We start from the raw sequence: 26,651 nt of genomic DNA on the forward strand, positions 1-26,651 counted from the left end.
ATTATGTATAAAGTGCCAACACAGTCATGTACAATAAATTAGTAAGCGCTATTGATCACAAAAAGAATACAATAGATGGAAAGGGCCCTGTCCAGGCCTATAAAGCAAGACAAGACACAGAGGTTAGAGAAGCAGGGGCAGCTGGGGGTGGTGGTGGGAATTAGCGGTTAGTAAATAACTAAAGATTAAAAGGAAGATGGGCAGGCAGTTCTGAACAGGCAGGTTCTGAGGGACAGTTGAAATATCTTGAAGGTTGGTGAAAGACGTATAGGGCAAGAGACTGGTTCTGGTGAAGGCATTATTGTCTCTACTGCACTCAAAGGATGGCACAAGATAGGCTGTGCCAAAAGGGGGGCTGTGCCAAATGTCAATTCCTTCTGATGGCAGGGCTTGCATACAGCATAAAGTGTATATAGTTTGGGGAGGACACTGGTGCTAGGGGGCTAAGAAGAATGTGAAGGTCTGCCTTTACATTCTAAATAATCAGTTTGTTTGCCACAGCAGGGAATAGGAATATTCTTGTAGTCAGTAAGGTGAAAGGATAGAGGTAAACACACAGCAAGGTTTCGTAGAAGCTGATAAGATGGAGTAGTGGATCCTGTAGTATGACTGAACATCAAGATGATACTTGAGGGGAGTAGAATGGTGCTTATAGCTGTTATGGGGGAAAGGGAGGAAGAGTAGGTAGTGAGGTTAAAGCGAGCCCGAGGATGATAGATGGGGATGTTGTGAAAGTCGAGTAGCTGTATGTTGCCCAGAGGTGGAAGGAGGGGTGAGATAGCTGAGGGTGGCAGGGGGCATAAGGGCCCATTCACACTAGGGTGATTCCCGCTCTACCCTATGGCAGTGTTTTGCAATTAGCGCCAATCGTGTTACCTGCAGCATTTTTGGAGCAATTCTGGAGTGATCATGGTACTGCTTATAAAGCGCTGATCGCGATCGCTCTGAAATTGCGGAAGTATTCAGGGTTTTTAGAGGTAAAATCCCTTCAGCAAAACGTTAACACTTAGCGCTACAGTTTTGGGATTTTAGATGTGAACGGGGCCCAAAACTTAATTTGATAGGAGATGGAGGTTGGGGAGTGAAGAGAGGTAGCATATCATCCATGGTGTGGGGCTGGAGCAGACGGTGGTTGTGGATGAGACAGGTAGCTGCTGTGCAGAGCAGTCACAACTCCTAGATCACTTCTGTCAAAGTGGCTATAAATGGGTGCTCTTCTCTTCAGTGGAACGCAGGATTCCTGGTTTTATTTGCATTCCCACACAGGTTTGAGAAACACTGGGTTAGAACCTTCCACAAAATACAGATAAGTTAATTGTCTTTCCCTTAAATTGGCTGTAGACTACACTGAACATATGACTCTGGTGACTATTAGACTGTGAACCCCGCTGAAGAACGGTTAAGGCCCTTAACACACCGTTCAATTGGTGTTTCCCAACAGGGATCGAGACCCATTCCCTCAGGTCAACATCCCTGGGCTGAGGCTGTACAGATGCAGAGTCAGCTGCACAGCTGACAACGTGCTCTGTTGTAATGGGAGAACTGATGAAGCAACACAGACATAAGGCCACGTGGCGAGCACAAAAGATTTAGACCATCACTCAACCGAGTTGATCCACCTAGGGTGGATTGCTGGCCTGGCGGTGGTCAGGGGCCGCTGTATACATGCCTGATTAGATCAGCCGCCTCTGCCGACTTGAATCTAGCTAGCATATGTATGGGCCTTCAGCGAAAAGACTATACTGTGTGAAGTGTTGCAAGAGACGCCAGTGCTATATGAATACTAAGTAATAATAATTGTAAGACTATAAAATACATTTTGAGCTTTAACATTCCACCCTGCATGCAGTGTAGCACACATCACTGATGGGTAGATTCAGACCTGCGTGTGAAGAGCACTGCTGTAACTGCTGCTGCTGTTGGAGCTGCTGGCGCACATGTTGATCCACCTCGGTGTCCTCATTCTCATTGACACCCGGCTGTGAGAAGCTAGCAGTAACTGAGGTTCCAGGCTGCAGAGGGGGGACTCCAGAAACTTTGTTTTGAGAATCACGGCGATCATCCAACTGTCCCGACAGCAACTTTCTTTCCCTGGTCTTCTTAATTAAGCTCACTCGATCCCTTATGGATTTTGCAACAGCTTTACTGTCACTTTCATGAAAGAATCCAGATTTCACCTAGAAAAAAATAAATGCATATTATAACTTATTTCTAGATACCAGCTGTCTTCCCCCCCCCCCCCCCAAAAAAAAACACATTCTTTAACACATATGGCATGGCAAAACCCATTTGGGAAACTACTCTATTTTAACTACAAGCAAGGAAAAAAAAAAAAAAAGCAAAGTCTTGTCATATCAAAGTCGAAGTTCTCACCATTTCAAAGGCCACTTCATCTGGATTGTCCATTTCCAAGTTAAAGCTGAATTCTATAGCTTCATTGTCTTTGTGTTTCCCCTTCAGCTTTTTGGGATCTTCCACCCAGAGTCTCAAAGCTAGAGAGGCGTTTAAACCATCGTCTTCTTCTGCCAGTTCCACCCGCAGGCCAGTGTCTTCAGCAAAAAAGGCATGGTTCAAGAGCTCCTTAATAGATAACCTAGATAAGGGAAATACAAGTGAAAATTGATCATTTATATGTAGTCAACAAAAGAAAGTATAAGATATAAAAACAAGAAATTCCATACGTAAACTAGTTTTGAAACTGTATTTAATAAATATAAGTAAATTAAAAGTTGAGAGATTACAGCTCGATTGACAAAGTTTTGTACACACTGGTTGATAGTAATTGTTTGAAATGATCAAAGCAAGACCGCTTCACGAACAGTACAGAAGATGGCATGATGTGAACAGCAGCAGAAGAATGCAAACGAATGCCAAACTATTGTAAACCGGATAGGATCATTAAATGATGCAGTATGTGACAGACCATACGGGGACGTGGTGTAGACTTCGTGGACATCTTTTTAAACTCTAGCAAGCTTTGTATACACTGCTGACAATGAGCGATTATCTGCCAAAGTGATCTGTCAAGTCGGTTATTTTAAAGGCCTGGGCACCATCGGTGATCTGTCGATTGTTGTTCCCTTATGGCGTTTGTGCTTATGATTTTTGAATGATACTTGGACGATGGGTTGTTCAACGGCAGTTTACAACAATTTCACTGTACCGTGTGTATGTTATTACCTCCAAGGTTTTCTGACCCTCAGCTTTGTACATCACCTTTTCAAAGAACTGCACTAAGAGCTGATTAAAAGCCAAAAAAAACATGAAACAAAAAAAACCAAAAACAAGTGAATACATATTTGCTAGTACTCCATTTGCCCAATTAGAAAAATGGACACAGAAAACAACTACGTTAACTTTATTCTAGCATATGCCCGTCAGAGAGCGCATTCACTTTCCTCAGAACTCTTTAATTCCAGAAGTAGTCCTTGTTTCCCACTCTTGGTCCTGGTCAATGCGGTTTCACATATACAGCAAGCAAGACAAAAACATCAGCTTTAGCCACAACTACTATTCTACAAAAAAAATGTATTATATTGCAATCACATATATTTGCATTTCCCCAATGAATGAGGGGAGTCTATTTACATTCTTTGGGCCTGATGCACTACCCTAGACTACACAAGCAGCTTACGGCAAATTTACCGTAACCACCGCTGGCAGAAATAGTACAAATTGCCTAATTAGCGCAACCCAGTTTACGTAAATAACATAAGTGTTGCTAGGGTAGCATGTGTTGTACTGTGTCTTACCCTAGCAAGGCTTGTGTTACTTTAACGCCATTTTTTCTTTATTCAGGCAAACTGCACTACACCGCCAGCAGTAGTATTGGTAAAATTGCTGTGTGCTACATGGCAGTCTTACTGCAGTTTAGTGAATCAGGGACTAAGTATGTCAGGAAACTTTTATTCTGCTACACCAGAGGTCAGGAACCTGATTGGCTGAGAGAGCCATAAACGCCACGTATTATAGAATTCTGTGAGAGCCATACAATATGTTTCAAACTGGAACAGTGCGCATGCACAGCAGAGGGCTCACGTCCCTGGTGCCATGGGGATGTGTATACAGTTGATCCTCAGGGCAGCGGAAGTGTCAGTCAGGTCTTCAGCTTCTCTTGTGTTTCTGCAACATCAGCAATTTCCCCGTGAGCCAGACAGGAGAAATACTGACTTAGGCCCGGTGCACACCAAAACCCGCTAGCAGATCTGCAAAATGCTAGCAGATTTTTAAACGCTTTTTTTTATTTTTATGAGACGTTTTGCTAGCATTTTGCGGATTGCTGCTGCGGATTTCAGTGTAGCATATTTCATATATTGTTACAGTAAAGCTGTTACTGAACAGCTTCTGTAACAAAACCGCCTGGCAAACCAATCTGATCTGCCGTTTTTCAGAGCGGTTTGCGTTTTTCCTATACTTAACATTGAGGCAGAAACGCCTCCGCAATCCAAAAAATGCCTCACCCCGGGAGGATTCGTTTCTGCAAAACGTCTCCCACTGTGGTGTGCACACCCCCATTGAAATACATTACCCTAGCATATCCGCAGCCGCAAGCGGCTGCAAAAACGTTCAAAAAGCAGCTCGGTGTGCCCCAGCCCTAACCGCTCGTACAATTAGCTCAGTGTTCTCCCCAGGATCAATTAGCTGGGCGGAGCGCCCGGGTAAATTAAATTACCGCCCGGCTGATGAGACCACCTGTCCTGTCACCACATGCTCGGCTCATCGCTGCCATTATTATTCTCCAGCTTTCAGTGAAGTGACGCTCGGCCAATCAGCGCTTCCTTACCATCACAAGCGTGGCCTAGTGGGAGGAGTCCGCAGAGCGCCCTATCATTTGCGCCTGTCAGCCATTTCACGGCCCGGGGCGGATTCTGTGTAGCCCTTGAAGCCGTGCGGTGACGTCATCTGGAACGCGGAGCTTAGCGTGCGACGTGCTGGCAGCAGTGGTTGCACCTGTGGCTTCCCGGGGAGTTGCGCAGCGGTAAATGTATATGGAGTGCAGCCAGGTTGGGGGGCGGATGCGGGACTGCTCCGGAGTGGAGGAGGGCGCTGGAAATTGTGTGGGGGACTGAGGAGCCTAGCTTCACTCATTTCCATAGCAACCGACATGGGATTCTGCGCCCGGATATGGGGAGGGTGAGAGGGCGGCTGTGTTGTGGGGGGAGCGAGGCCTCTGTAATGTGTCACTAGCCCAGCATCAACAGGCCAGCCAATCACAGCCTTTGCCTGCTGGCTGTGTGTAAAGGGGCACGCCACACAGATTTGTCTCTAGTCACCACAATAGTAATGTATTCTATCTCTGTGTCAGTTGTCCAGCTCTAGCCAATCGCAACCTCTGCCTGCTGGCTGTGTGTAAAGGGGCACTCCACACAGAAGTGTCTCCAGTCACCACAATAGTAATGTATTGTCTCTGTCATTAGCTCAGTGCCAGCCAATCACTACCTCTGCCTGCTGGCTTTGTGTAAAGGGGCACTTCACACAGGTGTGTAAGTCCAGTCACAGGAGTAGGACTGTATTGTCTCTGTGTCACTAGCCCAGCTCCAGCCATCAGTAGGCCAGCCATTCACAACCTCTGCAGTGTTCTCCCCTGGTTAATTTTGATGAGTACCCAGTTGTCATCTGGTTGCCACCTCCTCCTATGCTGTAAGCAAAGTTGTGCCGCTCAGCATTCCCCCAATCCCACCCCACCCGGCTACTTTTTCATGCCACCCGGCTGGAAAAAAATCCTGGGGAGAACACTGTCCCCTCTCTCTCATCTACCTGTGGCTGTGCAAGGCTGCCTCCCCTTTAACAGAGCGATCCATCTCTGCTCTGCTTCCAGGACCCCGCTGCCCGCTGAGAGGGGAGTGTGTCGCTCCTGGCCCCGCCCCCTTTGTGATCCGAATCACTTATTTTGATGATTCGGATGATTCGACTCACAAAATAGATTCGGATCAAGGATCAAATCGTTCATGATCAGGACAACACTAGAAGCAAGAGGTCTGCGGCTCTGCACTGGCGGAAGGTAGGGAATCCAGGGCAGGTGTTAGGTGAGCCAATGCTCACATCTATGCAAGGGGCGAGTGGAGGAGGCGCGGGGGGGGGGGGTCGGAAGAGGACGAGCGGGGGATCGGCGGTTGCGCGGGGATGCAGCGGGATTCGGAGCTGGATCCCCTTGTTAGGTGAGCCGATGCTTTTTTTTTCTATGTAGGGGGTGAGCAGAGGAGGCGCACAGAGGGAAGGGGGGTACCCTGGCTAGCTATACTCAAGGCACCTATACCTAACTAGCTACACTGAATGCGCCTATACCTAACTAGCCACACTGAATGCCTCTATACCTAACTAGCTATACTGAGGGTCCCTATACCTAACTAGCTATACTGAGGGTCCCTATACCTTAACTAGCTACACTGAATGCCCCTATACCTAACTAGCTACACTGAATGCCCCTATACCTAACTAGCTATACAGAATCCCCTTATACCTAGCTATACTGAATGCCCTTTTACCTAACTAGCTATACTGAGGGCCCCTATACCTAACTAGCTATACTGAATGCCCCTATACCTAACTAGCTATACTGAGGGCCCCTATACCTAACTAGCTATACTGAATGCCCCTATACCTAACTAGCTACACTGAATGCCCCTATACCTAACTAGCTACACTGAATGCCCCTATACCTAACTAGCTATACTGAGGGTCCCTATACCTAACTAGCTATACAGAATCCCCTTATACCTAGCTATACTGAATGCCCTTTTACCTAACTAGCTATACTGAGGGCCCCTATACCTAACTAGCTATACTGAATGCCCCTATACCTAACTAGCTATACTGAGGGCCACTATACCTAACTAGCTATACTGAGGGTCCCTATACCTAACTAGCTATACTGAGGGTCCCTATACCTAACTAGCTATACTGAGGGCCCCTATACCAAACTAGCTATACTGAATCCCCTTATACCTAGCTATACTGAATGCCCTTTTACTTAACTAGCTATACTGAATGCCTCTATACCTAACTAGCTATACTGAGGGCCTCTATACCTAACTAGCTATACTGAATGCCCCTATACCTAACTAGCTATACTGAGGGCCCCTATACCTAACTAGCTATACTGAATGCCCTTATACATAGCTATACTGAATGCCCCTATACCTAACTAATTATACTGAGGGCCCCTATACCTAACTAATTATACTGAGGGCCCCTATACCTAACTAGCTATACTGAATGCCCCTATACCTAGCTATATTGAATGCCCCTATACCTAGCTATACTGAATGTCCCTATACCTAACTAGCTATACTGAGGGCCCCTATACCTAACTAACTTTACAGAAGGCCCCTATACCTTGCTAGCTATACTAAAGGCCCCTATGCTTTGCTAGCTTTATTAAAGGCATCTATACCTAACTAGCTATACTGAAGGCACCTATACCTAACTAGCTATACTGAAGGCACCTATACCTAACTAGCTATACTGAAGGCACCTATACCTAGCTATCTATACTGAAGGCACCTATGCCTAGCTAGCTATACTGAAGGAACCTTTACCTAGCTACCTATAGTGTGAGCACCTAGCCTGCCTACCTATACTGTGGGCAACTATTCCACGGACCGCAGGATTCGTTAGATTCGGGATTCGAAAGGTTCGAGATATTCGAGAACCTTTTTAGATCCGGATTCGAAGAAATTGTGGATTCGTCCCATCCCTAGTATCCATTAACAGGTTGTATTATTTTTTTTAACAGGTTAATTGTTTGCATATTAAGGATTAGTGGTGGTCAACGAGGAGCTTGAAAACGGGCCAATCAAAAATGACGGAATCTGAAATGGTCCAATTAAGGCTGCGTTCAGATCAGACTGTGTTGCCTTCCCGGTCAAGGCAGGGGTGGAAGGGAAAAGTTGCACTGCACGTTATATGGGCATAGAGCAGTGATGGCTAACCGCGGCACTCCAGCTGTGGTGGAACTACAAGTCCCATGAGGCATTGCAGTGCTCGGAAAGCTGTAAGCTGAGGGGGGAGGCAGAGGCATGATGGGATTTGTAGTTTTGTCACAGCTGGAGTGCCAAGGTTAGCCATCACTGGCATAGAGTCATGTACAGTGAAGCCTACAGTCAGTGAAAAGTAAGCTTCACTGTTTTATAATAGTTAGATTGCAACAGATGCACTGTGAACACATAGGTGTTACATTGCAGTGAGATGTTCTGTATTATAGTGCATCCGTTATGTTGCACTGCAATGCCCTACTTGTGAGCGTAGCCTTAAAGAGAAACCTGAGGTCACATGATGAGATAGACATGTGTATGTACAGTGCCAAGCACACACATAACTATGCTGTGTTCCTTTTTTTCTTTCTCTGCCTGAAAGAGTTAAATATCAGGTATGTAAGTGGCTGACTCAGTCCTGACTCAGACAGGAAGTGACTACAGTGTCTCACTGATAAGAAATTCCTACTATTGCCAGCGCATGCACAGAAGAGCCCTGACTGGCAAAATGATGGGAGCTTTCTACGGAAGGACGGAGAGGCACATGATCAGCAGGAGAGTCAGGGAACTGGTATTTTAAAAGGAAAAATCCATATTCTTCTCAGTTTAGGTTCCCTTTAAAGTGTACACTGTGCCTGATTTATACTTGGGGTTTCCTCCAGCCTCATGTGGGCCGTGGGATCCCTCGCCACTCTCCCCGGCCGCTTTGTTGTCTCGTAGAAAGCTCCGATAGTTTGGCCAATCTGCGCTCTTCTGCACATGTACGAGTATGCCCTTGTAGCTGGGAGTATTCTGTGCATGTGCTGGGGCAGAACACTCCCAGCCACAAGGTCATGCACAGCCTGCCAGCGCATACACAGAAGAGACCTGACTGGCAAAATGATGGGAGCTTTCTACGGAAGGCCAGGGAGGACGGTGGGCCAGCCTACAGTCCACTTAGGGCTGGAGGAAGCCCCAGGTAAGTGGAAATCAGGCACAGTGTGCTGCAGAATGTTGCATAGAAAATTGTAAAAAAAAATTTGCACCAACTTGGAGTATTTGCATCTCATTGACCTTCAGGCCTGGAACTTGCAAGAGCGTTGGGTTTTTTTTGAGCATTAAGGGCCCATTCACACTTATGCGTTTTCAGAGCGATTTCAGCTTTGCTGAAAATCGCCAGCGATTTGAAAAACCTGTGCACAATGGAAGTGTATGTAAGTGTTCTCATCTAAGCGTTTAGCGATTTGCTGAAACGCAAACGCGTTGCATGCAGTGTTTTCTGAGCGGCTCTGGAGCGATTAGCGTTTCAATAAAAGTATTTGAATTAAACTAGAAATCGCAAAACGCTAATTGCTGGAAAAACGCTCTCTATACAGTGAAAAATCGCTAGGAAAAATGCCAGAAAAACGCTCAGCGTTTTGCGTTAGCGTTTAGCGATTTCTAGTGTGAATGGGCCCTTAGGGAACGCTTTCAATCACTAGCGATTTCCCTAATCGCTCTGCCAATGTAAATGGATGGGACAGATTCCACAAGAGCGATTGTGATTAAGGAAATCGCAATCGCAGGACGTGCAGCATTTTGGGAAAGTTTCCATGCTAATGAATTGTATAGGAGCAAGGAAACCACTACCAAAATCGCTTGCAAAACCGTACCACAAATCGCTAGTGTTTGCAATACCGTTTTACTCTTTTTTTTTTTTGTGGGTTCCAGGCCTCACATTTAAGGATCAGTAATCATCATTACAGTTGGATTGAATAGAAATTGATGTAAAGTATGACCATTTTCCCTCATCTCTCATGCACCTGTGAATCCTATGTATCTGTTGCTCATACCTGTCAGAAACCATCAACCTTCCATACAATTCCAGTGTTCTCCCCAGGCTCTTTTAGCCGGGTGCTACACCCGGCTAGTTTTGGTCAGCACCCGGCTATCATCGGCTCGCCTCCTCCTATGCTGTAAGCAGAGTTGCTCATAGAAGCACTAGCCCTGCATTCTCATCTCGCCCCACCCGGCTACTTTTTCATGCCACCCGGCTGGAAAAAATTTCTGGGGAGTACACTGCAGCTAGATGACTTGGGGGTTGATTCACTTTGTAGGACGAGATTCCTGCGCTTTGATTGGCCCAATAGGCTGCCTGTCACTTGACAGGCAGCCTATTGGGCCAAAGTGCGGGGATCTCGTCCTACAAAGTCACTGGACCTGAGAGGGTCCAGAGTGGGACGATTGGACCAGCAGTTTGTTTTACGGTAGCGCGAGCAAGTTAGTAGTGCATGCTACAGCAATAGTGAATCAACCCCTATTGATTTGTATGTGAGCCAGCTGTAGCCATCAAAAGAGCCACATCTGGCTCCCGAGCCATAGGTTCCCTACCTCTGTACTACACAGTGCAGAATTAGCAACATAAAGCTGAAATTCAGTCTATGTGATAAAATTTAAAGACAGGATTTTTAGATGCATATGGTCAATTTTAAGTTATTAGATGGAATATTTAATTAATTATCGGCCTGGAGATGAGCTTTAATTCAGTATACCAGTTTCCAGAAAGTAACTGCTGAATATATTCCTAAACATATAAAAATCAATTATGCACACATAGTAAAAGGTTACAGTACGACCTTCTGCAATTACAGAAAACCCCTGAAGCATATTTGATTAATCAGATAACTAGATTGCACCGGGGATAGACAAAGTCCTCAGTAGTGAGAATAATAGTGCAGGAAAGCAAATGCAAAGGAACAAGCTCCATGTGTTTCCAATAGGAATTTCTGCTTAACATATTACAAGACCGCCATTCATATGGGAAAGAATTCAATGACTGCAAGCAGCGTTTTAACTTTGACAACACGTGAAGAGTTATTTCTGAAAAAGGGTCACATTTCAGGTCATGTCAGGCTGGCAGAATGAAACAGATCATGAGCTAATTGCGAAGTGACTGAGTTCTGATGAGCATGTGACCTTTTCTTCTGCAGCAATTGTGAGATGCGCGCATTCATCTTCCTGCTCATTTTCTTACCTTTCAGTCTTATTCTGCCGTATGCAACTCTCTATGATTTCCTTCACCTCTGGGTCCGTCACTTTGTTGAAACTGGCAGGCTTAATACCCTGTAAGGGTCAGGAAAGACAATGGTTAAGTTCTGACATTCTTCATGGTTTTCATTAAAAAAAATTTTTTAAGATTAACACAGAGGTATTGGTTGTGGTAGTAGTAAGTAGGTCTATGATCTGAGCTACCTATCCATGTAATGATGCGCTTACAGATTTTTCAAAAGATTAGACTGAGGTTCAGTAAAAACAACATCTATTGAAATCATGGCATTTTTTTTTTAAATCTGAAATTTTGATTGTACACAGGTCAGAAAAGTAGATTCTTTGCGGGATCGATTACGCCCGGAACTGTATGGAGAGAGGCTGTGGGTAAAAGCAGCAGCCTGCCGTTGGGGTTCCGCACAGCTTTGTATTACATAAGGCAGATCAAAGCTTGTGGCTATAGCAGTGAGATCAATATTAGGCAGGGGTTTTTTTATCCTGAAATCTAGTCACAGAGTTAACATTACAGACTGGTAGAACAGATAAACCACCATCACCTGGAACATTTCAATTGATTATCTAAATTACCACTAATTGAATAGTGTACAACCAACTTTACTGCCATTCTTCTAAAGTGAAACTTAAACAGGCATGAATATGTAGGTTGATTCTGCAGACTTGCTTACAAATAAGGCTTCTTGCCAGCCAGATCTGCCTACTGTACAATATTTCTTAACCCTGCCACAGACTACTATAGGCATTTCCGCACCCATACGTCTAACGGCGTTTGACTACAAAACTATTTTCGCCTGCAGCGGCCGTCTGAGTGTTTTTTTGTCCCAATATTGCTTTGCCATGGACGTCTAAGGCTTTGTTCACATTCAGCGCAGATGGCTGTGCGATCGGAACGCAACGCGTACGATCGCACGCCATCTGCGCTACAGATCTGATCTGCCCTGCGATTCCCGAAAATGCATGCAGCAGTGCAATAGCGTACTACAATTCTTGTGCAGTGCATATGATGGGAACGGTAGAAGGGCCGTCTATGCCATTCTACCATTCTTGTGTATCGCACACTATGCGCACTGCCAAAATGTGCACGGCAGAGTGCATAGTCTGAACGAGCTCTTAAAGGGGAACTGAAGAGAGAGGTATATGGAGGCTGTCATGTTTATTTCCTTTTAGACAATACCAGTTGCCTGGCAGCCCTGCTGATCCTCTGCCTCTAATACTATTAGCCATAGCCCCTGAACAAGCATGCAGCAGATCAGGTGTTTCAGTGGTTCAGACTTAGAAGTCTGATCTGACAAGACTAGCTGCATGCTTGTTTCTGGTTTTAATCAGATACTACTGCAGAGAAATAGACCAGCAGGGCTGCCAGGCAACTGGTATTGATTAAAAGGAAATAAACATGACAGCCTCCATATACCTCTCTCTTCAATTCCCCTTTAAGGGCGTTTAGTACAAAGTTTAGGCTCAGTGCCAACTTTCTACTTGACTTAAAATATGCAATTAATTCTCAGTTGATGCAGAATTATGCAAATGTTACTGAGATCTGTGCAGCTTGAAATGGATCAAATGCTTTCACTGCAAAATTTGATTAGTCCATTAACATTTTTGATCTTCATAATCATCTGCATAATTCTGTATCGTAATACTTTTAATAATTCTCAGTCCTCTAAAATGTATTTGCACCTCAGTGACATTCCCTACTGACACATGTGAATTTTCGTACACAGATTTGCTCAAGACATCTAATAAACACAATTTTTTTTAACACAAAAAGAGATGGCACTCTAAGGGTTAATCGTTGAATCAGAACCTCTATGCAGATTGAGAGTTCTGACTTAATAGGTCTACAACTCAAGACACAAAGGGCCCATTCACAATTGTGTTTGCAAAATGCCGGCGATTTTTGCCGGCGTTTTGTAGGAGTGATTTTTCCGCGATTTCATGCAGAAAAATCACTGAACAGTGCGGCGATTCTTCCGCGATCTCTTTTAGCGCTTCTATAGCACTGAAACGCAATCGCCAGGAAATCACCTGAAAATGATGCAGGCGACGCATTTGCGTTTCACGTTTTTGGGTGATTTGCGGCGATTAGCGCGAATCACCCAAGTAAGAACGGGCCCATAGGGTTTTATTACACCAGCGCTCCTTAAAAGCGCTAGCGTTTGAGCGTTTTGCAGAAATCGTGGCAACGCTCTAGTGTGAATGGGCCCTAAAGAACCCAAAAAGATCAACATCAAAGCCAAGAAATGGCATTTTTCTAATCTGACATTAACATGGCAGCCTCCATAGTCGTCACACTTGAGGTTAATTTAAATATTAGGACAAGGTTAGGCCTAGGCTCTGAGATCCTCAAATATACACCAAAGGTAGAATCCTAAAGTGGTACTGTACTTCTATTTAAGATGGCTTAAAATGTCAACATAGGGCCCTGATCAATAATGCAGTAGTTTTGCACAATTTATTTTAGTCCGGATGTAAGATGCTGGCAGCGCCACTCGTGTGTCTATATCATTGTAACTTCCAGGCAACTGGTATTGTTTAAAAGGAAATAAATATGGAAGCCTCCATGTCCCTCTTAAGTCAGGTTTGCAAACACAGGGTATGAGAGAATAGCAAGTCAGAAGCCATTTTTGACAAATTAACAGGACTGACCTTTACAGAAAATTCAGTGATGCAATAAGACTTATTGATCAGAATGTCATTATAAAACGCTTTATATACAATGAACCATAAAAACACAAACTTTAGGGTGTGTTAAGACCTTTAACCCCCTTGGCGGTACAATAAATCTGCCAGGGGGCGCTTTTTAAAGCATGTGGCTAGCCTAGAGCTAGCTACATGCTTCCCCCCCTCCGATCGCCGCCGGCGCTTTTACCCTGCAGGGCTTCCCCGTCGCCATGGCGATCGCGATGACGTCATCGACATCCTGACGTCAGCGGGTGTTCCGATCCACCCCTCAGCGCTGCCTGGCACTGATTGGCCAGGCAGCGCAGGGGTCTCGTGGGGGAGGGGGGGCGTCGCGGCGGCGATCGTTATGCACACGCAGCTAGCAAAGTGCTAGCTGCGTGTAGCAAAAAAATTTTTTATGTAAATCGGCCCAGCAGGGCCTGAGCGGCACCCTCCGGCGGCTTACCCAGTGTCACACACAGGGTTACCGCTAAGGAGGTTAATAGTAGCCTATGCAAAACCTGTTTGAACTATCATTTATCGTCTGACCAAAGACCCTTGTACATATACTGTATGTACATGTGACTAAGCAGGGGGCGGGGATTAAAACAATAATCCGTTATCAATGCTCCTGACAGCTGTATTCATGAGCTAGAGGACAGGGGGAAGCTTGTACAGGCATTATGCGGTCACCATAAATTGTTGCTTTTGGACGTGAGTTACCCAACCTACATCTGAGGCTTTTGGACCGGTGTGGTGGACTCTAGCACATGATCACAATGGATTTTACAGCATCCTGGAAGGCAGTCAATGACTGGCAGCAGTTTACTGTACTTTAAAACGGCACACTGTGTAAGCCTATGGACGATACATACACAGAGGTTATGGTTGAAGGTGATTATAAAACAGCAACTTCAGCAGTAGATTGTGGCAAGCACCATCCCCCTACCATATGTATATAAAATTGTGCCAGTTTTTCACGCTGCTTTGCAAGTGCCTACAAATCCAAAATATGAGATTTGCAAAACCACCAGTATAAAAACAGCCTTGCTTAAAGTGAAAAAAAAAAAAAAGTCTACACAATATGAAATACTGTACGTTACATACACAGTCACAGAACACAGCATACAAGATGGACAGTACTGTATAGAAGAACATTTGTTCACCTACAGGCAGCTGTTAGGATGCAACGCTGCACAGCACAAGAGGGAAGGCAAATGGAATTACACATTAAAGGCAGAATTATGTTAGAAAGCAGACGTACACTGGTTACTTTGCGGTAGATCTGAGCGGCATTCTGGCATTCAGAGTATGGGTATTCTGAGGTAGCCATTTCCAGCATGCACATGCCAAATGCATAGACATCCACAGACTCGTCATAATGCTCCTCATACATTTCTGGGGCCATGAATTCTGGAGTTCCTGGAAAATAAATCATTACACAACAATGCATCATCTTCATCAGCAAACCTATTTTAAACCACTGATAAAGTGCGCCGGTGTCTCCAATAAAGCAACAGCCTAAGAAACACATTGAATAATATCTCAAAGTAAATTAATTGGTTACACCTATTAGAACTACTCACCAGGGCTGTGGAGTCTGAGTCGAGGAGTTGGCGCAATTTTGGGTACCTGGAGTCTGAGTTGGAGTCGGTTGTTTCATAAACTAAGGAGTCGGAGTCGGGAGTCGGAGTATTTTTGTACCAAATTCACAACCCTGGTAAATAGACTAATGAGTCGAGGAGTCGGAGCTATTTTGGGTACCCAGAGTCGGAGTCAAATGATTTTTGTACCAACACCACAGCCCTGCTACTCACAGTGTACAGTTCAAACTAATGTTTATTTAGGCGCCAGTGGTGCATTCGGCTGTGCATCATTTTTTATAATTTGTATACTGTGCATCATTTTTTATACTGTGAGTAACGTCCCATTGCCCGGTTTTTCTTTCTACGAGGGAGGGGAGTCCACCAACTTCCCCCTTTTTAAACAGTTTTTTTTTTATCATTTTTACTCTACTTGGCGCCTCTGTTACTGCTTTACAAATTGTCTAGTCCACCCTTGGTGGAGGGGTGTATCCCCATTCCTTCCTGTCTACAGAGCCACTTCTTAAAGGGACACTTAAGTCAAACAAAAAAAATGAGTTTTACCCACCTGGGGCTTCCAATAGCCCCCTGCAGCTGTTCGGTGCCCTCGCCGTCTCCCTCCGATCCTCCTGGCCCCACCGGCAGCCACTTCCTGTTTCGGTGACAGGAGCTGACAGGCTGGGGACGCGAGTGATTCTTCGCGTTCCTGGCCACAATAGCGCCATCTATGCTGCTATAACATATATCATATACCATATAGCAGCATAGAGGGTGCTAATGTATCTGGTAACGTGAAAAATCACTCGCTTCCCCAGCCTGTCAGCTCCTGTCACCGAAACAGGAAGTGGCTGCCGGCAGGGCCACGAGGATTGGAGGGAGACGGCGAGGGCACCGGACAGCTGCAGGGGGCTATTGGAAGCCCCAGGTGAATAAAGCTAATTTTTTTTGTTTGACTTAAGTGTCCCTTTAAACCTGAGCAGGGTCAGGTTATAATTCTCCCCGCCTGCCTTTCCAGTGGTTGCCTTTGTGGCGACCCACGTTTGTGAGTATAACCATTACTTTGTTGTACACCTGACTGTCACTGAGATACTACACTACATTGGGCTCTCAGTCCCCTTTTGTCTCCTTCAATCATTTTTTCGCAGTGATTGTTTCTGCACTTTCCCCCCATCAATCAGCTACTTATTAGCAATACCCAGAATCTAATCCACCTCCTGAGGCCCATTACCCTCCTCCACCTAGATTTTAATCCTTTGCTGACACCTCTCCTCCACGTTAACCCCTTACGGATTGCTTAATCGTACAGTAATTGACCCTTACAATAACCCTTAATACCCCTAATTAACATTGAGCCCTTAACTGATTTGACTCCCTTAACTCCTAAACCCATCCTAATAACCTTCGCCAATAAATCTAACATCTCCCTACATATATCCCCTAACATCAATATTCCGTAACTTACTTCTAACCCTGACCAGTACTCACCTTCTGTCATTTTTCTCCTGGATCTTCAAAGAAACATGAGGTGAGAGACATGTGGAGGCTGCCATAAGCATTTTCTTTTAAATAATACCAGTTGCCTGGCAGTCCTGCTCATCTTTCTGGTCAGTAGCATCTGAAACAAGCATGCAGCTAATCATGTCAGATTTTGGTCAGAAACCTCTAATCTGCATGCTTTATTCAGAGGCTATAACAAAGTATTAGAGGCAGTGGATCAGCAGGACAACCATGCAACGTGTATGGTTTAAAGCCCAATCTACACGATACGATTCTTTATACGATTCAATTACGATTCTATTTACGATCCGATTAAATCCAACATGTCCGATCAGGATTCGATTCAATTCGATTTGCCATTGTTATGCAATGACAAATCGAATTGAATCGAATCCTGATCGGACATGTCGGATTTAATTAGATCGTAAATAGAATCGTAATTGAATCGTATAAAGAATCGTATCGTGTAGATTGGGCTTTAAAGGGAATAAATGTCGGCCCCCGTGTCTCTCACCGCTGGTTCCCTTTAAAAAGGGAAACTGCAGCACCCCCTCTAGTGGAAACCTAACCTAGCACTTTGGCTACTGCATAGCTGAGTGCTTGGAGCCCAAATGAAACCGCACTCAAATGACCAGTGCTATGTTCAACATTTCTCCTACCCACTAGAGATGGTCAATGAGATGCTAATAATTCCAACAAACATGGAAATATAAAGAGTATTGTGCAGAGCATTAAAATGGGCCAATAAAATGCGCTTTCTGCCAGTTGACTGACCCAATTCCATGTTGCATACAAATCTGCATTACATCGGCATGCAAGACTATTACTACCATCTCATTGACCATCTCCATTGCACACAATTAGGCAGGTTTCTATGAATCGTTTCTCAGTGCTACATAAAATAAATGTGCCATGCTGTAATATGGGTTAATGCTAAAGAGGAAAAAACCCGGAGATCATTCATGACGTTAAAAATGAATTCCCTTGATAAGCACCAGTCGCTATGGCAACTAATCCTCTTACACACTTTGGCTAACAGGTGATAAATGGAGAAACTTCTGTCTATTCAGGAAGACATTCCATCATTCCTCCTACTGACTTTTTCAGTTCATTGGAGTCTGAAGGATAAGGAGTGTTTCACAGACATTGCACCTGTACAGAGGTCTGCAATACAGCAAAGTACAGGTGCTTTCCATAGAAGCTGGAAAGAGAAGGACATGGGAACCTGAAGCCATTCATGCCACAACAGCCACAACATTGAGTGAAATCACCAAGCAGATTGTTGAAGCGAAGCTGAAAAGGGGGCTGATGTCATACAGTTGCACCTGTCCTAGGATTCTTGTGACCTGCAATAGGTCTATTTTTGCTCTAGAAGCTAAAGGATTTTCACACTGCTCACAAGATCATCAATACCAACCATCTAGCAGATAGGAGCTCAAAAATCCTTTAGTATTGTTTCCTTGCTTAGCAGAGGCTTTAAAAACTACTGGGGGGGGGGGGGGGGGAGGGAGGGGGGGGGGGGTTGAACTTACCTGGGGCTTCCAACGGTCCCCCACCACAGACGTCCTGTGCCCGTGCAGCAGTCAAAGATACTCAGTCCCCACCTCCCGTTCACTTCCAGAAATTCAAGAAGTGAACCGGAGCATCGGTGAGTGGCTGCTCAGACACAGGAAGTCTGCCGGGGACCATTAGAAGCCCCAGGTAAGTTCAACTCTTGTCCCCCCTACAGTAGTCCTTTTAAGACATGTAGGCTACATTCAAAGTGGGACATTGCGGGCCTGCGTTAAGTCATGTAACGCAGCTTACCGCACTGCATAAGCCTATGGGACATTCACAGTGCGACGTTAGCGTCACATTGTAACGTTATGCTAACACTGCTGCATTGCGTGCGGCACCTCTCGTTACCAGGGACAGGAAAGCATACTTTTCATGTCCTGTATGCTGTACTGTACTTCATGCGACGGTAAAGCAGCATTAATGTACGTTACCACTTTTTTGCGTTCAATGCTGTGTTGTGACTTCAATGCTCAGGCCACGCTGAGGAGCGCTAGCAAGTGCCCAGCTGAAGCACAAGAGTAGGTGACAGCCAGTGACTGCACCACCTGCAGCGGCTCGTGTGACATAGGCCTAACCCTAATCACCTTTGAAAGGAAGGGATATCTACTCTGTTTTCTCGGTTTGCATAGCATAATGAACCACTAATTTCTGGTGTCTGTTTCTTATTTTCACTTTAAAATTAGTGGGGATACTTCAACATGCAGTGATTGAAAGCCTTGCTGATAGGCATGCAGATAGAAGTAATATCGCCTTTTGGATAACAGTGAGGAAGGTTTAGAGGTTTTTTTCAATGTGACCCTTTTAAGCAGATTTCATTTATTTTCTCCACCATCAAAATTTCCTGGCAGGAGTGAGTAAATATCGTCATATTTTAAACATAAAAAAACCCGGACAGAGTTTATAACCCTTGAAAAAAAAGCTTTGCTACACATAAAACAGATTGTTTATTCTCTGACTTTCGTTCAAGGACATTGGAACCTATAAATGGTTTGACCTCCTATTTGCTCTGCACGACGTCGTTGATCTTTGTTTTGTTTACATGTGATGCACTGAAGTTAACACTTCGATGCAGCATAGATTTATTAATAGAGACCATTTTTCAATGAACTTTAGCCACCTTGGACTTAAAATAATACTTTTGCTACAGCAGTCATGCACACAGCTTTGCTCACAAGATTGTTAATTAACTAACCTAACAGTAGTCCCTTATGACCATGTTAAGCACTTTCAACCTTTGCCAGCGAAACAGATGATTTTTGGTTAAGGTAAGCCAGTTTGGCCAGATTAAGCAAACGATTTTTGGTTAAGATAAGCCAGTTTGGCCAGATTATGAATTAGCTCAGATAGTCTCCAGAATAAGTGACACATTGTCAAATAGTGAACCTAAAAATGTTTTTCATTTTTACCATAACCTTGATCCCAACCGTTTGTGCCTCTGTAGGATTCACAGTGTCCCCACCCCTCTGCCTCATTTCCCAACAGGCCTACCTTAACCTTAATACGCATTAGCTCTGTACTCCCATCCACTGAACACATCCCCCAGCAATCATTGCAGCACCCTGAGACTCTACCAGGAACTACAAAATTCAGTAGATACAGCCAGTTTGCCGAGAAGTTGATACATGTCGTACGGGCTAGGGGCGGGAGTAGCAGCACCCCATAGGCAAGTAGTAAAGCTCACCCCTACCCCTACCCCCCAACAGCACACACCATAGCAATCCTCAACTGATGGGAAGGTCAATCAGGAGAGCTCATGTGCCACCCAAAGTATGAAGAACAATAGATGCCAGACTACATTCCCTGCATTACATTAGAAGCTATTTGTATGCAAGAGAAGGCTGGCATGTGGTTCACAGAAAGTAGGTGCTGAGCAATTAGACCATAATTTGCTAACAAGAAATTACTCTGTCTCCAGAGGTCTGAAATCTGTATGGATAGGTGCACAGCTGCAGGCAAGAAGACCTACAAAAAATGTTTGGGAATATGAAAACTAAATAAAAAAATACAATATATAAAAGTTGATTGTATAGAGAATTGGACTTGTTCAACTTTGGGTTTAGTTAAGCTTTAACCTTTCCCCACCAAAAGCTTAAAGGACAATTGAAGATTCGAGTTAATGGGACCCTGTCGGACGCCTTCAAAATTACCAACGGCACCAGACAGGGATGCCCATTATCCCCACTACTCTATGTAATCTGCATGGAACACCTAGCAATAGCACTAAGACAAAATCTCTCAATTCATGGGATAAAAATAGGTGACCACCACTTCAAACTTTCACTATTCGCAGATGACCTATTACTATATATCTCAAATCCACACATAGAATATTCTATCAGACTTAAATAAATTTGGAGATGTTAGCAATTTTAAAATAAATATTACTAAAACTGAAGCGATTAATATCAATCTCCCTACAGCCACGATTAAAGGGGAACTGAAGAGAAAGGTATATGGAGGCTGTCATGTTTATTTCCTTTTAGACAATACCAGTTGCCTGGCAGCCCTGCTGATCCTCTGCCTCTAATACTAATAGCCATAGCCCCTGAACAAGCATGCAGCAGATCAGGTGTTTCAGTGGTTCAGACTTATAAGTCTGATCTGACAAGACTAGCATCATGCTTGTTTCTGGTTTTAATCAGATACTACTGCAGAGAAATAGACCAGCAGGGCTGCCAGGCAACTGGTATTGATTAAAAGGAAATAAACATGACAGCCTCCATATACCTCTCTCTTCAGTTCCCCTTTAATACCCTAAAAAACTCCTTCAACTTTAGATGGCAGTCCAGCCATATCAAATACCTAGGAATTATAATTCCTAATGATCTAAGTAAAGTATTTCAACTTAACTACCCACCACTCTTTAACAAAATCCAAAAAGAACTAGATAACTGGACTAATCTTAGGCTCACCTGGTCCAGTCATATAAATATTATTAAAATGGATACCCTCCCTAAAATTTTATATACACTACAAGCCATCCCCATTGGGTTAACCTGCTCTTTCCTCAAAAAATTACAATCACTAATGTTAAACTTTATTTGGCAACTCAAAACGCATAGAACAAAATTCAAACTCCTTACACGACCCAAATCAGAGGGTGGCATGGGTCTACCTGACATTAAAACATATTACTATGCTTCTCTCCTAACCCATGTTCTTAATTGGTTCCAAGATAGAAATAGCAAGCAATGGGTCATTCTGGAGTCAGTCACATCCAAACTAGACCCTAGAGCATTGCTTTGGATACCATCAGATCAGAAACCGGGGCCTGCTGACATTGCATTCTGGACCCAAATTGTTCTAAGAAAATGGGGTAATGTCAGAGAACGTCTCAAACTATCTACCCTTTATAGCCCACTTACTCCTCTCTTTGACAACCCCAATCTGGCCACCGGGATCCAGCAATCATCTTTCCTGGGATGGGACAGGGATTTCTGGCCTCAGGTGAGGCACATCACCGCCTCTAATAGGCTTCTACCACAGGTCAATATAGGCAATCCCCAAAATCCTCCTACAGTAAATTGGCTAATGTGGTCCCAGCTTTCTTGGTTCTATAAATTTCTGATGTCTAAAACTAACATTCATAGAAATCTAACTCCATTCGAACGAATGTGCGCTACAACCTCTTCCCTAAATCACAAGGTCTCCCTAATCTATTCATTATTAGTGTGCACCAACAGCAAAAAAGACCTTCTTAAGTTAACGGACACCTGGGATAGAGACCTAGGACAGGTTCTACCAGCAGAAGATTGGGAAAAAATCTTTGAGTTAACACACAAATCCTCAGTCTCCCTAAACCATCAAGAGAGAAACTTCAAAATATTTGCCAGATGGTATCGTGTGCCATCGCAGGTGTCTAAATATAGTCAAGACAGTTCGGACCAATGTTGGAGGTGTTTGCAATCTACGGGAACCTATATTCATATTTGGTGGGAGTGCCCTAAAATACAAGAATTCTGGGTGGGGGTGTTTGAGGTCCACAAACAATTGTATTGTTCATCTCTGCCCTTAAAGGCTTCAACAGCCCTTTTGACACTACTCCCTGGTAGAACTTCCAGTATCAAAAAATCAATAACTCCTATTCTACTATTCTACTTATCTCAGCGAGATTACTAATAGCTCGACACTGGAAATCAAGCTCAGTACCTACTATGGCGGAATTATTCAAAGAAATAAATGCAACTATGCGATTGGAGGACCTCTATACCCCGACCTCAGACAACGCTGAATCTTTCGTAGCTAAATGGGCTGTATGGATGGATTTTAGGGACTCAGAGAAAGCTATGGTAATTCTTCGTAGAGACCAGGCCCCCGTAACATCCATCACCCTAGGAAATGGAACTTTATAAACACCACAAAATAGGCTTGACCGGGGATTAGACATACCTCCTACACCTCCTGCCCCTCCCCTCCTCTCTCTCACTCTTCTTCTCGTCCCCTATTTTTGTTTGTATATGTCTTACTAAGTCCATGTCACTTCCGAAAATGTTTTTCAATAAAACCAAGTTCTGGTGTATTTCAAATTCTATGCTACTCTGGTACATATATGACATGTATTCCTCACTCCTTTTGTATTAAGTGGACTACCTCACCATTGTCACCACTTTCCTGATTTCCTTGTCCAGAAATATTCGGAATAGACCAAAGCAGACAACCTGGTACATAGTTACCTCGTAATAACCTACAATTGAACTCTGCACATCATTCTGGACTATCAAAACCTGTACAAATGTACCACAAGCTCAACTACATGACATAACTAATATCCGATTTTATACACTTAATATCTATGACATGTTATTTTGTCTATCTGTTCTTACTTAATCTTTCAATAAAAAATTATTTGGAAAAAAAAAGGACAATTGAAGTGAGAGGGATATGGAGGCTCCCATAATTATTTCCTTTTTGATGCATCAGTAGTGTCTGAATCCCACACCTAAAACAATAATGCAGCTAATCCTGTCAGATTTTTGCCAGAAACATCTGATGTGCATGCTTGTTGAGGGTCTATGGCAAAAAGTATTAGAGGCAGAGGATCCGCAGGAAAACCAGCATAGGAAATAAATATGACAGCCTCTATAACCCTCTGACTTCAGGTGTGCGTTAACCTTACCGCAGACCAGAACAAATACCAGGAGTCAGGTAAGCAAGGCTCCTTGAAAATTACAGCTGGATCCTAACTTTTGAGCTATTGATTGTGGTCAATGGAATAAACTTCAAAAAAATTCCTGCCGGTTCCTGAATTCCATAGGGATTTGTAAATTTATGCTCTAAACTTACCTTATGCCTAAGCCCTGACCTACTGTAACAACACAATAACACTAACAGTTAACCCTAACCTTTCACCTAAGCATAGCATTAACTTGCACTCTTCCAATGATGCTTACTGCTCACTCTGCCTGATAACTTTCTCTGTAAGCCCTAGCCTAACACACACATAACCTTCACTAACCCTTCCAAGGTTCCTAAACTTAAAATTTTAAGCACCACAACTCTTCTTCACTCTCTGCTTCAAGGCAAACAGTGCTCTAACATCTCCATTGCAGTAAGTCAAACATAGCAAAACCACAATCTTTTCGGTTGTGCTAGAATATGTTTATTACCTCATGGGTATCTTTCTAGTGTAAAAGTACAGTATGCAGAACATTCTAAAGTACAAGCTTCCTGTTTAACCCCTAGCTTTCACAAATGGAACGTAGAAGCAGCACATTGCTGATCTGAGTTTTGTCAAAACCATCTCTTCAGAAAAAAGGGCAGCTGGGTTTAAAGGGGAATTACGTTCAAAGAACAAGTAAAAAACAGAAATTTAAACTGTGGGGGAAAGAATAAGTGAACATGACGATATGTTGCGAAAAGGCTACTGACTTTTTATTCTGTTCAACAATTGCGGGTGTCTTTTAAAAGATACATACACCCTCTTCCCAGTGTAATCGAACAATAAGAATGAGGAGACTTACCAATCACACTTTTTGCAAAGGAGGTTCGCATGAGAGTGGCCAGGCCGAGATCTCCAATCTTCACAGACCCCGTGGGCCCAGTAATAAAGATGTTGTCACATTTTAGATCGCGATGGATGATGGGAGGAGTCCGAGTGTGGAGGAATTGGAGCCCTTTCAAGATTTGCCTACACCAACTTCTTAATACTTTGGGCTTCATTACTTTGAACCGTTTCAAGTAACTGCAAGGGAGAAAAAAAAAAACACCACATTACTGACATGTGCTAGAACATGAATTTTTATTTAGCTGAGGTTAAAGAGAATCTGTACTTCAAATTCTTACAATAAAAAGCATACCATTCTATTCATTGTGTTCTCCTGGGCCCCTCTGTGCTGTTTCTGCCACTCTCTGCTGCAAACCTGGCTTGTAATTACCAGTTTTAGGCAGTGTTTACAAACAAAAGACATGGCTGCTAACCAGAGTGTGATAGGCTGAGAGGAGAGCTTGGAGAGGGTGTGTAAAGCTTCTGCCTATCACAAGCAGTGCTGCACATTCCACACATTCCAGCCTGAGCCAGACAGAGCCGACAGAGGAAAGAAGATAAGATTACAGAGACAGTGCAACTAGAAAAGGCTGGAGTATGCCAGAGCACATTAGAATCTGACAGGAATCTAATGTGTGCCACACACTAGGAACAGATTTCCAATAGATTTTAGAATGAAATCTGTAGGAAATCTATTGAAAATCGATCTAAATGCACGATTGCACCATTGGATCCAAATCAACTCTATGGGCCATCGATCTGCTGCCAGCTGCAGATCAACATAGATTTTCCATCCAGTCAGATCAAATCGATCAAAATCGGCCATTGATTCCCGAACAATCGAATCGATCAATCGATGGCTGAAATCGACCAGAGTATGGGCCCCTTAAGCCGAGAAAGGAAAAAAAATTATTTGGGGGGAGGGGGTCCGGGGGGAGGAAATCTTCAACCAAAAACTAAGCAGGGGGTTTGTTGCCTGCTACGAAAAAACAAAGCTTTGTAATTTAATAGGTTTAGAGCTGATGGATGTTTTTAATGCGGTGGAGGCTGTGGTTTTCATGTATTTCAAAGTCTCAAAATCGCGCATGAACCACCAAGCCTTCTCACAATGAAAATGGATGAGAACAGTTCAAGAGGCTTCTGCCATCAAGGATTTCAAGTGTTTGTGAAAAGATCTGCAGGTCTAAAATGCATTGTGGCAACCACTTCTTAGACTTTGATGTAAACTTAACGAGATAAACATATGTACAGTCCCAGTCCTACTTAGAAGTAGTCTGTTCCTTTTTTTCTCACTGTAAGAGTTAAAATCCAGGGCTCTAAATGACAGTTTCTCTACAGCTGGACTGTAATGCAACTCTGACCAATAACTAGTTAGAGATCAAAAAATTCCTATGAGCCAGGCAAACACATCCGAGAACAGGAAATGCATCATTTAGAGCCCTGGATTCAATAGATCAAAATATGTCTATATAAGGCTGAATAAAACAGAAAAAGAGTCAGCAACCAATATAGTCAAATCTTTAAACCTTGATTTTTTTCACTTCCAATAAGACTACAGGATTCCAGGAAAGTCCAATATAGGCTCATGACAATACATATAGAGAGGTTTATCTCATCAATTTTCACTTCAGGTCTGCTTGAAATGCTTTCTTTTTAAACATTTGCAGTACAGAAAATGGCCTCTTTCTATACCTTTATTTTTCCTGTGCAAGCTAATCACTTAAAAATGCTGGACACATTTACTCATACTACAGCAATTGTCAGGCATATGGAAAACACCTGCAAAAGTCCTCAACATGCCTGTCTGCAGCTTGAGCAACTGGTCTGCAAACACGATCAAAAGCCTGGCATTTTAAGATGCCTAGTAGGCAACTCTACCATCAGAATAAACCAGCCTAAACAGTCACACTTTGTGCTACAGCAGCTCAGAGAGGGCAGCTGTTGTCAGCGCAGGAGGCAGATGATTGAAAGCATGAGCCAAGCACTCCCGAATTAGGCACTAGCCCAGTTTCAGTGACAGCTTCCTGCATGCAGAAGGAGGGAGAGAGACCGAAATCTAGTCCTTGGTCAAGGGACTAATAATTCCATCCTACAAAGTTAGATATGTGGGGGAAGGTGCCAGAGAATGGTCAGTAGTTCTTCCAAAATCCCTGGGAGCTTAAATTTAATCTCCTAAACTAAATGTAAACTATATAATATTTAACCATATTTAACCAGTAACAGCAACAACAAATCCAGCAAAATCCAAATATCAGCAACTAATTAATTGGCGACAGATACTTTGGACCCACTTACACTGGGAATTTTAACTCCACATTTCCAAAACGTTGCCCTTACGACTTGCCATTATTTATCACTAAGCCATTCCTAGAC

At 43.6% G+C, this 26,651-nt stretch overlaps 1 protein-coding gene across 2 annotated transcripts in view; it reads right to left on the reverse strand.

Moving 5' to 3' along the window:
- The window catches only part of WNK3 (WNK lysine deficient protein kinase 3), a 217,239-nt gene that overhangs the window by 92,563 nt on the left and 98,025 nt on the right, over positions 1-26,651 (reverse strand). For both annotated transcript variants that reach the window (XM_068248302.1, XM_068248303.1), the window contains exons 4-8: positions 24,256-24,476; positions 14,923-15,080; positions 10,966-11,054; positions 2,374-2,593; positions 1,883-2,177 (exon numbers count right to left, since the gene is read on the reverse strand). In XM_068248302.1, coding sequence (XP_068104403.1) covers positions 1,883-2,177; positions 2,374-2,593; positions 10,966-11,054; positions 14,923-15,080; positions 24,256-24,476 — 983 coding nt within the window. The remainder of the gene's footprint in view (positions 1-1,882; positions 2,178-2,373; positions 2,594-10,965; positions 11,055-14,922; positions 15,081-24,255; positions 24,477-26,651) is intronic.

The sequence above is a fragment of the Hyperolius riggenbachi genome, chromosome 8 (genome assembly GCF_040937935.1).
Source record: "Hyperolius riggenbachi isolate aHypRig1 chromosome 8, aHypRig1.pri, whole genome shotgun sequence".
In the NCBI taxonomy this organism is placed as follows: Eukaryota; Metazoa; Chordata; class Amphibia; order Anura; family Hyperoliidae; genus Hyperolius; species Hyperolius riggenbachi.